At 37.3% G+C, this 15,838-nt stretch overlaps 2 protein-coding genes across 2 annotated transcripts in view; both read left to right on the top strand.

Annotated features, from left to right (window-relative positions):
- LOC128650529 (leucine-rich repeat and immunoglobulin-like domain containing-NOGO receptor-interacting protein 4) overlaps window positions 1-11,419 on the top strand; it is a 32,132-nt gene extending 20,713 nt beyond the window's left edge. The window contains exon 2 of the mRNA XM_053704426.1: window positions 9,128-11,419. Coding sequence (XP_053560401.1) covers window positions 9,132-11,042 — 1,911 coding nt within the window. The 5' untranslated portion in view covers window positions 9,128-9,131 and the 3' untranslated portion in view covers window positions 11,043-11,419. The remainder of the gene's footprint in view (window positions 1-9,127) is intronic.
- Window positions 1-15,838, top strand: part of CREB3L4 (cAMP responsive element binding protein 3 like 4) — a 99,984-nt gene that overhangs the window by 20,699 nt on the left and 63,447 nt on the right. The window lies entirely within an intron of this gene.

Consider the following 15,838-nt stretch of genomic DNA (forward strand, 5'->3'; position numbering starts at 1 on the left):
CTCTAAAAAATCTGAAATCTTATGGATCCAAAAGAATGAATATTCTAGAGGAGACATTCCATTTAAGGAAGTTAAGAGCCTAAAGTATTTAGGCATTAATGTAAACTTAGCCCCAGAAAAGTGGTATGAAGAAAATTTGTCTGGGTTAATTGACAAAGTGCAGATGGATCTTCAGAGATGGTCGATTTTTCCAGTTACCTTAGCAGGAAAAATTAATTTGATTAAAATGATTATACTCCCTAAGCTTTTATATATTATGCAGAACATGTCGCTGTTTATTACAGCTACCGATATAAAAAGACTGAATAAAGCCTTTAAAAACTTCTTATGGGGAAAAAATAAACCTAAATTGTCTTTACACAGACTATCTCATGCCTGTATAGGCATGGAGGCAAAATGGGTAAAAGCTTATCCGGCCTGGTAAAGCAAATTAATGGTCCTAAAACTATACTGGCGATAAAAGGGAACAAGAAAAGATTAACACAAACTAGTGATATCAGCTCGGAATTTTTAAATTATTATAAGCAGATCTTTTCCCCCTCAGAAATCAACGAGGATAATAAGAGGAAATTTTGGGAAACTTGTGAATTACCACATCTGTCATCCACAGATCTTCTAGATCTAAATGGACCAATAGCGCAGGAAGAAATTGTGAAGGCTATTAAACATCTAGCTTGTAATAAGGCCCCTGGGCCGGACGCATTACCGAACGAGTATTATAAAATTTTGCAGACTAACATAGTGCAAAGCCTTGCTGACTTATCTAATTACTATTATGTGGAAGGGTCAAAATTCTCTCGAGAATTTACAAAATTCATTATTACCTTAATACCCCAAAAAAGGTAAAGACCCCGAAGCTTTAGATGCATACCGTCCCATTTCATTGCTTAACTCAGATTACAAAATATTAACTTTAATAGTTGCGGCAAAACTTCAGTAGTTGTTATCAAAGTTAATTCACCCGGATCAAACAGGATTTATGAAGGGTAGATGCTCATTTACCAATTTAAGGAAGTTGCTCTTAACGGTAGATTATTTTAGTGTACAGAAGAATGATACTAGGTGCACAGATAAGGATAAGGCAATTGTACCCATTGATGCTGAAAAAGCCTTCGATGCAATTGACTGGCAACATCTCTTTAGTGTTCTAGAACGATTTGGATTGAAGTGTTATTTTCTGAAATGTATTGCTCTGCTGTACGACAAACCCTTTTCGGCCCTGTCTGTTAATGGGCTTATATCAGATCACTTTCAATTAAATAAAGGTACTAGACAAGGGTGCCCGTTATCACCTTTGCTGTTTAATTTGAGTATTGAGCCGCTGGCAGTGGTATTGAGAAATAGTATCTCAGGTATTAAAGTTGGTTCTAGAGTTGACTCCAGAGAACTTAAAATATCCTTGTACGCCGACGATCTCTTGGTATTTATTACTAATACCAGAGAAAACTTTACGAAACTTATGAAGATTTTTGAAGTTTTAGTACCTTCTCTGGATACTCTAAAAAATCTGAAATCTTATGGATCCAAAAGAATGAATATTCTAGAGGAGACATTCCATTTAAGGAAGTTAAGAGCCTAAAGTATTTAGGCATTAATGTAAACTTAGCCCCAGAAAAGTGGTATGAAGAAAATTTGTCTGGGTTAATTGACAAAGTGCAGATGGATCTTCAGAGATGGTCGATTTTTCCAGTTACCTTAGCAGGAAAAATTAATTTGATTAAAATGATTATACTCCCTAAGCTTTTATATATTATGCAGAACATGTCGCTGTTTATTACAGCTACCGATATAAAAAGACTGAATAAAGCCTTTAAAAACTTCTTATGGGGAAAAAATAAACCTAAATTGTCTTTACACAGACTATCTCAAGAGAGGGAAGCCGCTGGCTATAATTTTCCCTGTATTCAAAAATATAACTGGGTCTGAGGTGAATACACAGTTAGTCTCCTATGGGTCGTTGGGTACACCAATCTTAACCTCAACGTGTTTCAACCTCTAACGTGCGGTCTTTCTCAAGAGGGAGTGTCGGTTGAAATGCGTTGAGGTTAAGATTGGTGTACCTGATGACCTGTAGGAGACTAACTGTGTATTCACCTCCCTGCACAATAACCAAGATTCATGCTACTGGATACAGCCGAATGCGGGACGTGAGGACGTATGCCGTTAGCACTTGCGATAGAGACACGCCAGTGGAGGTTATTCATGAACTACGGATGTATGGAGGATTTCCAACTTTCACTTTCCGTTTGACTTTTCTTTTTATTGGAACTTTTACCAAGATTTGCTGCTCAGCTGATGTGCAATAAAGTTTGTTAACCTTGTAAGTGCAATACAACTGTGTTGCGTGTTTCATTTAAAATACTCTACACTTGATTCTGGTTGCGCTTCATTTTTTCACAGATTCTTTTGGATTATACCCTGCTCCGGGCGGCTCGAAGGACACCTTCGGTAAATCAGCAGCAACTGGTTTCTTGGTTACCTCGGTTGTGAGTAAACCTTTGGGTTTTATGTTTGATATTTGAAATTTAAGATCCTGCATTTAAACCAGTATTTATTTTTGTGTTTTCACTTTTAGATAAACGTATTACTATAAGTGTATTATTTCAATTTACGCCATACATTTATAGTCTTGTATTATTATCATAGTAGTTAAAAAAATTTGAATAAGTGTGATACATTTCATACATTGCAATACAGTTCTTTTTCACCAAGTTTACAAGCGCTGTTTAATCTTTTGTCACATCCTTAAAACTGTTTAGTGTTATAGAACACTTTCAGACAGATTACGAGTTTTGAGTGATAAAGGGAAATTAACGACTGCAGCTTTTTCGGCGGTATTTCACTCCCTATAGCGCTGGTATTATAAATTTACAAAAAGCAGGCGTTTGTGTGTGGTGTGCGTGCTTATGAGTGTATATGTGTAATGTGCATGCATATGCGTGTTTATATGTGTGTGTGCGTGCATATTGGTGTGTGTATGTGGGCGGTTAGATAAAACATGGGGAAGGAGTGGGCTGCTTTGCCTTAAAATGCCCTGGCCTATTTTTGGTCCCAGTCCGGCCCTGCAAAACACTGCTTGTATTTGGGTGAGGTATGGAGCTTAACGCAACCATATCGCCTGCACAAGCCGGGTTTTACAAAACCTGTAATAGCAGCACTATTGGGAGGTTAAATACCGCCACTTCTGTGGCGGTCTTTAATTTCCCTATTGCGCTCAAAACTGGTAATCTAGCTGACAGTGTCTTACAGATTTCTTACAAGGAGTGGAGGTGATAAAGTCACTTCCACGAAAGAATGCGGATATAGCACTCACTGTCTTAACCTCTTTTGTGGCGTCAACTTCCAGAGTATAAAACTTAACTTTTATTTATTTAGCTAAAATAATTGGAGAAGGGGGAAAAAAGGGGAAACATAAACAATTAAAAACCTAAGATAGAGTAGTCCTGTATAGATTCTGTTGTATACAGTAATTATGTAAATAGGCCTTTGGGGTACGATAGCCCAAATAATAGTATTACAGTATAATCTATACAAAAATCACTATATCTGAACGGAATGATAGATCCATGTATTTACATAATAACAAAGATACATCAAATCGATCGCAACTAAACATATTCCACCTTAAAGCTGATACATACAAATCCTCCTTAATAACATCCGGGACCCACAACAAAAAAATGTCAACACGGATTGACACAAAGATTTGCCCAATCAGGAAATGTCTAAGGCGGAACTTCCGGTTTGTACCGGGTTTAAATTTCTCAGAGACGGGCGGCCCGCCGCCTTTGATAAAGCCCTAAACGGGCGAAACGCGTTAGGTGTAGATACAGAGCACTGTTTAGCTCTTTTTTAAAATTAAGAGAAAGTAGTCTGTTACGTTGTACTGTGGCTCACCGGCATCAATAGGGTGTCAGCGTGGTACACCACTTAGGACACAATACTTAGAGGGTCATCCACTGACTAATATCGCTTACAACACAAGCTCAAATTCATGACATCTTTATAGCGTAATCAGTAATATGTTATAGGTTGAAAGATAAAATACGGCTATATATAATATGGGGCATGTATGCGAGTAACTGGGCTAATCTAGGGTACCAGTAAAACCTAAAGTATATGAAATTACTGTAAAAACCATGCAAGGAATAGAAAGATAGATTCACAAACAGTAGTCTAACAGAAGATACTGCCTCCGGCAGCTCAATACTATTTTGAGAACAATAAAACAGCATTCATAATAGTACCTAACTATATTACAGAAGTGAGCTAAAGTGTACATATTAACAGGACACTGAGTCACAAGTAGCGATTTTCTGGCAGGTACACTGTTGCTGCCTAAAAAACTAAATTTAACTACATTACGCTTTACTTCTGTAACCAAACTATATATTTGAACACTGACTGTGATCTTATTAAAGGGATATTAACTATGACCATTGAACTATAACTTAGTGAATTCTAACTCACTATAAACACCCACTGTAGGTGCTGTACAATACTGCAAGCAGTACCGTTAATGCTCAATGAACTTTAGGAACTACAACTAGTGCAATAAACTGTACCCAAATATTAAACACTTTGCAGTGGTATTACCGCACCAAAATATGCTGGTCTAATTACGCCGACAACCAGTGATAGTATATAACACTTTAGTGGGGCTTGCATATGAACAGCACAGTAACACGTTTTCTGCTGCACATAAATAAAGTTACCTTGTGCAGTCATATCTAATACCAAACCACTATACTGATGTGACAATATGAAATACTTAGTACTTCCTCAATGCATACTCAGCTATTAGGAAACAAATTAAGAATATAGATTCAAGAGGCTACATTTAAGCCTGAAACTATAATAGCTTGATAACACTAAATTCCAGCTTATTCTCAACACAAAACCATTTCAGACCAGAGGGTCAAATGTGATTACATCAGTGGTATTAGGACATTATAATGCAAATAAACAAATTTACTTGACATTAACCCCACGATAAGTAAATAATAAAGTGAGTGAATGGATAGACAACAGCAGTAATAACTCTGTCGGTATCAAATGATTTACACTGATACAATAATGAATAACTGAACCTTAAAACTGACAGTTATATTATCTCTGGTATCTTAGAGAATAGAAAAAGCCCAACACTATAACATAAGTATTGTTTTCCACACTGGACAACCCATACAAATCTAGCAAATATTTGTGTAGATTATCCTATTTGTGATTGATCATTTCAAATAAATAACAACCTCATAATATGGATGACAGCAATATGTATATATAAAAATATTATGTCAGCATCAAACTGATTATTTGTTGTATGGGATATCTTTGCTATTGCTGAATACCCACAATTTCTAACTCAGCTGAGCTGAAGTAATTCCCCACTGGGTAGTGTTTATTCAATTGAGCCGGTGTGCCACACTGATTTTTGTATAGATTATACTGTAATACTATTATTTGGGCTATCGTACCCCAAAGGCCTATTTACATAATTACTGTATACAACAGAATCTATACAGGACTACTCTATCTTAGGTTTTTAATTGTTTATGTTTCCCCTTTTTTCCCCCTTCTCCAATTATTTTAGCTAAATAAATAAAAGTTAAGTTTTATACTCTGGAAGTTGACGCCACAAAAGAGGTTAAGACAGTGAGTGCTATATCCGCATTCTTTCGTGGAAGTGACTTTATCACCTCCACTCCTTGTATGAATGCTATTTTTGTGCGGTAGCACCCCTCCCTCAAACAGCACAGAATAATTTCACAATAAGTAATTATTATTGACCACTATAGACATATTGGGGAGCGTGTCTAAGTGTAGTGCCATTGCTCAAACTTGTTTCTAAGTGTCTTACAGATGTTCCTCTGTTTCAATGATAAAGATTGAAAAAATAAAAGAAGAACATTAGAATGTAAAATATTCATAACTACATTCGGGTTAGCATGTGAGTGATAAGTGGTTTTTGTTTGTTTGCACACACCATTGAAATCTATGGGGAGAAAAAGTTAATGCGTTAGTGAGATCGAAGTCCTCAATTTAGCGTGCGTCGGCTTTCACCTTTCCATTCAAAAAAACGATTCCGAATCATGTCCGCTGGATATCGTTGCAGGCTGACAGCATTAACTTTTTCTTTCCCCATAGACATCAATGGGGCTGCGTTACGGAGCTTTTGTTTCCTTGATCGCAGGTGTTAGGCTTTTTTTTAGCCGACTCTCCCCATTGATGTCTATGTGGAAATCCTGCATGAGCACGTCAAAACACTGCTTGTATTTGGTTGAGGTATGGAGCTTAACGCAACCATATCGCCCGCGCAAGCCGGGTTTTACAAAACCTGTAATAGCAGCACTATTGGGAGGTTAAATACCACCGCTTCTGTGGCGGTCTTCAATTTCCCTATAGCGCTCAAAACTGGTAATCTAGCTGACAGTGAATCATTGTTCCTCTGTTTCAATGATAAAGATTGAAAAAATAAAATAAGAACATTAGAATGTAAAATATTCATAACTACATTCGGGTTAGCATGTGAGTGATAAGTGTTTTTTTTGTTTTTGTTTGCACACACCATTGAAATCTATGGGGAGAAAAAGTTAATGCGTTAGTGATATCGAAGTCCTCAAGTTAGCGTGCGTAGGCTTTCACCTTTCCATTCAAAAAAACTATTCCGAATCATGTCCACTGGATATCGTTGCAGGCTGACAGCATACGCTGTCCGCATTTATCCTTGAACAAGCATTTCCTCTGAAATGCTTGTGTAATGCAGTCACCTGCTCACTGGCGGCAATTGGCCACTAGCAGTGGCTGTCAATCATCCCGATCTTACGACCACTGCTTCTTAACTTTTGTTTCAGGTGAGCCTAAAACTATGAGCCTCAGAAACAGCATCCACTGCTTGATAAATGGAACCCAAATGTGTTCAGTTTTACAAGACTTTCCAATATGCTTCCATTATGAAATTGTGTCTTTTTATATGAACACTTTCTGAGCTATTACTGAGCTATAACTATGCATGTGTAAGAGTTCACTGTGAATATGTCTGTGATTGGCTAATGGATATCACATGATATAAAAGTCAGCAAATTTAAGTAAATTTGTGAAATTAAGTGCTCTTTTAAAATTCAGAGTATGTGCTACTGTGTTGTCTTTTTATTATGCACTTGTTCATTATGCTCTTCTACTGTATTTAACGGTCCTTATTTTAACCCTTTACAGGTGCTGGTTGTGAAACTCTAGATATTTATACTGAGTGCCTCCATTTTGAAGCATAGGAATTCTCACATTGTGTGACAGAAGCAGTGTGGTGGACCAGAAACTGACAGCTTTTTGACAGCTGTAGTGAGTACTTGATGTTAGAAAACACAATGCCCCTGTCAAAAAGCTAGCAACATTTGTGACCTGTGTATGTGCACTGCTTCTTTCACAGGATGCAAGAATACCTACGCTCCAAGAAGGCCGTACACATTATAAATATGTGAGTTGTTTTTATGGGGTTAAAAACAAAGAATGGCTTTAAAGAGAGCTGTAGGCACGGGATGAAAACAAGAGCGTGTTGCTTAGTAACCATTATGTATTTTAGCCATATATTTCACATGGAGCCAACATTTTCTCTGTGATCACAATCTATTTTCTAGATACTTTTCAACAGGTTTTCCAGACCTTTTACATTTATTGGATATGACACCTAAAGGCACTTGATAAAGTCTCAAAATGGCCTTTTTGACATCTTTGCAATATTCTAAGACAATTTAGAATAGTTTTATTATGTTGAACTTGTGCAAAACACTCTGAAAAGTCCACATGTGACATTTTAGAGGTGTATTTGTATACATGGTCTAGAGTCATTAAAGCTTTAGTCATCAGTATTGTATAGTCCATCTGCTGTGGGCAGGACACAAATGTGCATATGTTTATGCATTTAATACATTATATCCCATTCAGCTAAGTGGATCCTCAGGACAAGTGAGAACAGGAACCCAATATCTAGAAATTTTGTTCAACAATCATTTTTTTAATAATTTTTCATTATCTAAATCACACAGCATTGTCTTGGTTGTCGCTTTCAGTACAGGCATAACTGGTCTTTCAAACAAGATTGTACCCTAGTGATCCGACTTCAAACGGGATTGTCGATTTGTGATGGAATATCAAATGATAAATGGATTTTTGCATTATTTATTATTTAGTCTGACAGCTAAAATCAGTAAGCTGCAGAGAATAGAGTGCTAAAATATGAAGATTACTGTCAAACTAAATAATGCAAAGATGCAAACAATAAATTATCTACAGTAGTAGCCAAGTAATCCCCCCTCTTTTACAACAAATCAGCACAGTTCCTTCTTACCTAGTGTGGAGGAGCTGCTTTTAAGTGTTTTATTCTTCTGATTTGTGGCAGTTTAAATATCGATCACTCAGAAAAGGTGCAGGAAGGAGTCGCTTCCTAGACCTGCTCAGAGTGATCAAACAGAGTACTAGCTGCACGCACAGCCTCACCGGCAGCTCCGCCCCATTGTGTCATACATGCCCCAGCTCAGCTTCAGCCCTCCAAATCTCCTGAAGGGGACATTTACAGGGACAAAAAAAAACCAGGGACATACAACAAAATCCAGGGACTATCCCTGGAAATCAGGGTCTGTTGGCAACAAAGGTTGAGTTTTTCCAACTTATACTTTATAAATCTTTAAAAAAAATCCACTTTTTCTCTCAAATACTCATTGTCTTACTCATCAATCATCATCTGCTGCAACAGTTAGTCCCTGCACTGTTTTTTTTTATAAGCCTCAAGAATAAAATGCAATAAAATGACCCTAACATAAACTACATAACACTGCATCTGTCAATATATCTGCTCTTGTCAGCAAGACTTTTCCAACACCCAGAGACAGTCATTACTTCTTTATAACCCAGTCTACAGGACATCCACCACAAAAAAACTTTTTAAATCCTGATACTTTTAAATATGTATGGTCCGAATAGATTGTGTGTTTTTTGTTTGTTTTTTTTAGTTTAATTTAATCTCTAGAGATCAGTACCAAATAAAGCACTTATCAATTATTGTATTTGGTGATTCATTTTTTACCATATTAGGATATTAATTTGTCTTCTTGTTCCTGTCTCTCTTTTACAGTAAGATGACAGTGATGCAGCATGCATTCCAAATGTTCGCTCCTATCCTTGTTGTAATTACTGGAGTATTGTGTAGATCTCTATGCTTCTGCTGCCCACTTCCATGTGAATGTCCTCCTCTTGACAATGCTACACTGTGCCGACATCGCCTTCTCAGCTTGGTTCCCTTGGGGATCCCACCTTCATCTTACTTACTGGATCTTAGTTATAATAATATCCAATTAGTGCTGCCAGATTCTTTTTTGCATCTGCACAATTTAAAACAGTTGGATCTAAGTCACAATCAGTTGTCCCGGTTAGAACCAGGAGTCTTTGCTGGCTTGCCAAGCTTACGCATTCTTCTGCTACACCATAACCAAATCAAATTGCTGTCTCCAGGGGTCTTCTTGGGAATGCCTGATCTCTCTTGGCTTGATGTCCGAGCAAACGAACTGGTGATATTGCTGGACCAGACCTTCCAGGGCTTGCAGGAGTTAAAGCATTTGGAAGCTGGGGAAAACCCCCTGCTGTTTGTATCGCATAAGTCTTTCAATGGGATGCGCAACTTGCAAAGGTTGGGGATGGAAGAGACAAAGTTAAGTAATGTCCCCTCAAGAGCTCTGTCTGCTCTCACAAAACTTTCTGACCTGCGTCTGGGAGGTGTAAGCAGCTTCATCTTGCGTGATTTAGCTTTCCCTGGTCTGAAATGGTTGCGAGTGTTGGACATTGACCACTGGCCTTCACTAAGATACCTTGAGCCACTTAGCTTATCTGGATTAAACTTAACTTCACTATCCCTCACTAGATGTAACTTCAGCTCAGTCCCAGAAGAAGCATTGAGATACCAATTTAATCTTCGGAGGCTGGATCTCTCCCACAATCCTATCACTGCAGTGATGCCAAAAGGTCTGAGCACCCTGCAAAGCCTAGAAGAGCTACGGCTGTCTGGAGGAAAGATTCATATGATTCCCTCTGCAGCTTTTCATGGCCTGGACCACCTGCGAATGGTAGATCTCTCAAATAACCCAATCATCTGGTTGGCAGAGGATGTTCTACCCCCTGCTCTCAGTGCAATGGAGATTATTTTTCTTTCTGGAACAGCACTGTCCTGTGACTGTCGCCTCTGCTGGCTACTGCACCGTAAGGTCCGCTTTGGAGGAAGACCCCCAATCTGTGCTGCTCCTGACCCACTAAAGGGAATGGTGATCCCAGACAACTCAGATTTGCTTTGCCCTGAACTTTTCATGTGTCAGCCCCCCAAGATAGTGGAGTCTGGACCACGAGATCTGAGAGTACAGGAAGGTGAGGGACTAACCATCAGCTGTCATAGTCAGGGGGTACCTGAACCTTCAATTCATTGGGTACTTCCACAGAATCCTTGGCCAGGGGGCACGGGAAAAGATGAACCCGTAACAACAGTAAGATCAATTGCAAGCACTGAATTTACACATTTTGTTTCAAGTTTTACAGGAGAAATAAAACAACATATGGAGTCTGCTACATACACACCCAAATGGATATCAAGGCCCAGCTTGGTGACAGCAGAAACAGCAACTGTTTTGGAAAGGGTCACTATTCTCCCTGAGGGCTCTCTCCAATTCCGCCAAGTGCAAGCACAGGACACTGGTGCTTACCTTTGCTTGGTGAGTAATGTTGCTGGAAATGACTCTGTTTGGGTTCATCTGGAGGTCACTCCCTTCAATGGTAGTATGGCAACCACTGAACTCCCTATTCTACATGCACATATACTGGCAGTCATTACTGCTGGTGGTATTCTACCTTTCATTAGCTCAGTGACCTTATGTTTCATATTTATCTTCCTCTGGAGCCGTGGACGTGGCAACATTAAACATACAGTAACTATAGACTATATTCCCCGGGCAACTCAGGGAGCCACAGAGACAGATGACAACAAATTTACAATGAAGCTCCTTTAGGGAGTGAAGAAAGGTAACTGGACTAGAATTAAGTATAATAATAAGTGGTTGAAAAAAATGTATAAGATGTGGCGATCTACAAATGGTTGCATTTATTATTTTATAAATACTATTAGTGCGTGCAGACCATTGGAAAACAGCAGCAACAACAAAAACCTACACTCAGGAAATACCAACTTTATATCACCAATAGCTAACAGAACTATTAAAACAAAACACTTCATAAAGTCTCTGGACTCTAAAGAAAGGACAGCCAATAAGCTTATAGAAAGCATAACACGGTACCTGAAAAATATAAGGTACTTTAGACAAACAGAAAAGACTGTTTTATTATTTTGGTACCTGCATCAAATGCAATAAACACTTTTTTTAATTAAGATTTGGTTAGTAAGAAATTATTATTTTTTTACAAACAGAGAAATGTGTCCATTTATCCATTATTAGAACCTTTCATTATTATTTCTTAATTTGATCTATAAAATAATGTTTTCAATTGCCTTCTATAAGAGACAAGAAAAAAGGATGTATGTTCATTTTAGGTGGCAAATGTAAAAAATGAGGTAAAATTGTTATACGGCACACGATTTTAAAAGAGCCATTCAAGTGTTTTGCATGCATTTTCTCATTATTTTAAAATACAAGGGAATATTTCAAAGTTATTTATTCTTTTTGCTTGTAAAATGGATGTTCCTGTGCTGAAACTGAAATAAACCCCCCCATTTTTTAATGATTGTGGGGCTTGTCACGATCCACCAATAGAGCAGTGATAGTTTTCCATGTCAGCCAGTGAGCTTCTATCCTACAGACTAGTTGCACACTATCTGTTTGTTTTTAATCAAAATACAAATCTTTAACTTATAACTTTTCATGCAAGACATTTATATTTACCAAGTTTAAATAGTGCTCTTTTCTGGCCTCTGTACAACAATTTTCTGATTAAATAAAAAGATAAAAATATAGCTCAAATCACATTTTTACTTTAATCACATCTAAACTATGTTAATTAGACCAGTCATATATTATTTTAATAAAGTGTTTAAACATGATATGAAATTGTTAATTGCATATGTCATGAGCTCATGTTGGCCCAGGTTACAAGTGGAGTGCTACTAATAGTGCAGGTTCGCTATCAATATTGTGGGCCCACTCTAAGAATAGCACACAATCTGGTAGTACAAGTCCATGAAAAAACAGAATTGCCAGAAAATGTTTAGCGCGGCCAATATTTTTTTAAAACAAACTATACTTTCAATGGATAGTACAAACGCTTAACAGCACTTATATTACAAGTTGTGTAACAGGGCTAAAAAATTTAGATTGTACTTGAGACCTTAATTTAAGAATAAAGTATAACAGTATAACAAAAAACACATGTAAAACATATTAAATTAAGTACTTTGCACTTAGACACACACATACATATATATATATATATATATATATATATATATATATATATATATATATATATATATATTGAGCAGAAAGAAATAGTGGATTATAAAACCCACAAAGTTCCCTTTTTCCAGCACCATAGTATAAAAGGTTGATTAGTAATACTATCTAATTCAAATAGCAGGAAAAGGATACAAGATAGCATATAAATGGTCAGAAAATATACAATCAATGCATAAATATCAGGACACAATTGTATATACAAGAACGAACATGAGCCCACTTGTGTTAGATCATATCATATCAATCATATATCTGTAAATTCATCAAGAGATGGGTGTTCAAAGTCCCCAAAGTAGACGGAATCTTTACAAAACGTATATGTATTTATCTGGCAATCAGATCAGACATAGGGCTAGAGCGTTCTTTCAAGTGGGAGATAGTGAAAACCAGGCTGCTCTCTGGGTTACATCAAGGAGTAAACTGAAAACATTCAACAGGAGGTTCCTGCGGCAATCAAGGTATCAGGTTGAAAGATTTGTCTCTATAGTTAGATGTACATCACCTCCAAGGTTTTACGGCAAAGATTAAATGAAGCGCCTACCTCACCAGGTATGAGTTAACATCTAGCCATCCATAAGACAATAAATTCGCAGTCATTGCCGCAGGAACCTCCTGTCGAATGTTTTCAGTTTACTCCTTGATGTAACCATAATGTATTTAATGATAATTTGTGCAACAAAAATACATTTTTAATATTATCTAATTTTAGCTTAATATTGGCTATAATTTTAGCAGGGTGGAAATAATTGGCTATAATTTTAGCAGGGTGGTCAGTAAAATCAGCTGGGAGGTGCACCCGCTAAAAAGGTCCTGGGGAAAACACAGTATATATATATATATATATATATATATATATATGTGTATATATATGTATCTTTAAAATAAGAACAATGCTATTTAAACATTTTTTAACGCACCTTTGGCTTTAGTGCACTTAGCTTGGCGCACCTTCGAGTTATCTCTTGAGCAAAAACCAGAACAGGGTTTGTAAAGTACCCCATAGATGGCTTCTAAATATCTCAGGAATTGTTGAATTTCAATTCGGCTCTATTGCAAGTGTTGTGAATATAATTTAAAAGCTTTTATTTTCGTAGCACTATAATATGTTTTGTTATGCCATAGTCATTTGCTTCAAGTCTCAAAAAGCACTAAATTTTACAGCACTATTTACATTGTGCTAAAGCGCAACATTTAACTCACCACTTGTAATACAAAAGCAATGAGCATGCTCATACCACTCCCTGCCCTATTAATTAAAATTATAGAGTGCGCTAAAAAACTTTTGGTCATGTTTAGATGCTTTGTTAAAAATGTTTAACCATTTACTTGTAATACCAGATTGTGTGTTATTCTTTACATGAGACAGAGTGCAAGATAACGCACCCTGAGCTTTTCGGGTTGCCAGCTGTACTCCACAAAAATACTGGACAACTTGTGGGTTACTGGGCACGATTCGTAGGTTGGGTCACAAAATAGCCCCTTTAAAATATCTTCCTTAGACTGCACCCTTAACCATTCTATGGGGGGGTTGGCTGCCAGTAACATATAAATCAATATTTTATCCTTTCAAGATGCCAGTAACACCTGTACATAGTAGTGATTAGACACCCGTGACAGCCAGGAGTACACATAGCTCAGTTATTTAACACCCCCAAGACCACCAGAAACATAACATTGTTTCTTTACCCTTATTGTCTACCAATAACATATATAGTAGTGCATGCACAGTGTACCTTTTATTTAGGACTCTATTTGTATTGCATAGAGCCTATTAAAGTTAGCTGACACTCAGGGGACTTTAAAAAACTGGACATTTAAGTGTCCTGTATCTTTGTGTAGATTTTACTCAACAGCCTGCAAAAATACTGGACTGTCCGGTTGAATATTGGACACCTGGCAACCCTAAGAGCTAATTATTGTGCTTCACGTGTAATCTGGCCCTATATCGTAACCCCTGCACAATTCTAAAAACACATCTGTGGATTACCATCCCCCCATTTCAATCCAACAGTTTTGGGCATTAAAACTCTGGGGTATTTTGCACCTCAATATGCTCTTATAAAAAGGAGCAAAGTTTCAACAAAGCATACCAAGTAAAAAGAACATTTTATGTAGAAGTAAATTAGAAAGTTTTTTTTTTTTTTTTTAATGATATGATTTGTCAGGGTAATGAAAGAATAATTTTGACTTAGATGTCTGTTAAACCAAATTTACACAAGGTTGGTGGAGGTGTTTTTAAAAGTTATATAAATAATATTATGGCTCCCTCTAGTGGAATGAAATTCTGAAGCATTCATAGAGAAATTGCAGTTTTTTTATTTCAAATTATTTATTGATTTTTTTTTAAAATAAGAACAAAAAACAAGAAACAATTTCAAGTAGTGAGATACAAATCAGGCATAGCCACGACAAGGTAAAAGTAAATAGAATGGTATGAAGTAAGGTGCCAAGTCCTATTGTCTCGATGGTTAAAGGGACATGAAACCCAAACTTTTTCTTTCATGATTTAGGGAAAGCATGCGATTTTAATCAACTTTCCAATTTACTTTGATTATTTAATTTGTTTCGTTCTTTTGGTATCCTTTGTTGAAAGCATACCTATGTAGGCTCTGGAGCTGCTGATTGGTGGCTGCATATATTTGCCTAAATACTATAGCGAGGTATGTAGGGACTCCAAAATACTAACAGACCGCTAAACGATCAGAGGCAAAAGACAACAGTAAATAGGAATATATATATATACAAAACATAAGAGGGGTGCATATAATAGCTGCAGTCTCTGAGCATAGAATATGTCAAATATGTGAAGATAGGATCTTTTCTATGAGGAGTGTCCCATATAAGGCAGCTCTTCTTGTAAAGCCCGGCCAGACGATGAGGAATCTATAACAATAAAAACAAAAAGACAGCCCCTCTGATGGTGAGGGAATCTGTAATAATGTTACTCACATATGTAGAAACACAGACGTGTGCTATAGAGGCGGGCCGGATCCTCGGAGTGTAACCTCCGTAGACAGAAGGACAAAAAGTAGCAGAGTATAGTCTGATAAAACTGTGTTATCACCAAGAAACATGTTGCTTATACTGTTTTTATAATAAATTGCTTTTGATTTTACTCTGCCACTTTTTGTCCTTCTGTCTGCGAAGGTTACAAATATTTCCTGCAGATTGCAAGCTCTTGGTCCTCAAGGATTGGGCTACGTTCCCGTAGCCGGCCACGCGTGGTTCCTGTTGGATACACATTCGCCTGGGTTCTGCCTGCAGCTTGTTGCCGCTGTACTCTGGCTTTGTTCCAGTGCTAGAGTTGAGTCTGCAGGACGACTCCGAGGATCCGGCCT

This window comes from Bombina bombina, chromosome 1, assembly GCF_027579735.1.
Source record: "Bombina bombina isolate aBomBom1 chromosome 1, aBomBom1.pri, whole genome shotgun sequence".
Taxonomy (NCBI): domain Eukaryota; kingdom Metazoa; phylum Chordata; class Amphibia; order Anura; family Bombinatoridae; genus Bombina; species Bombina bombina.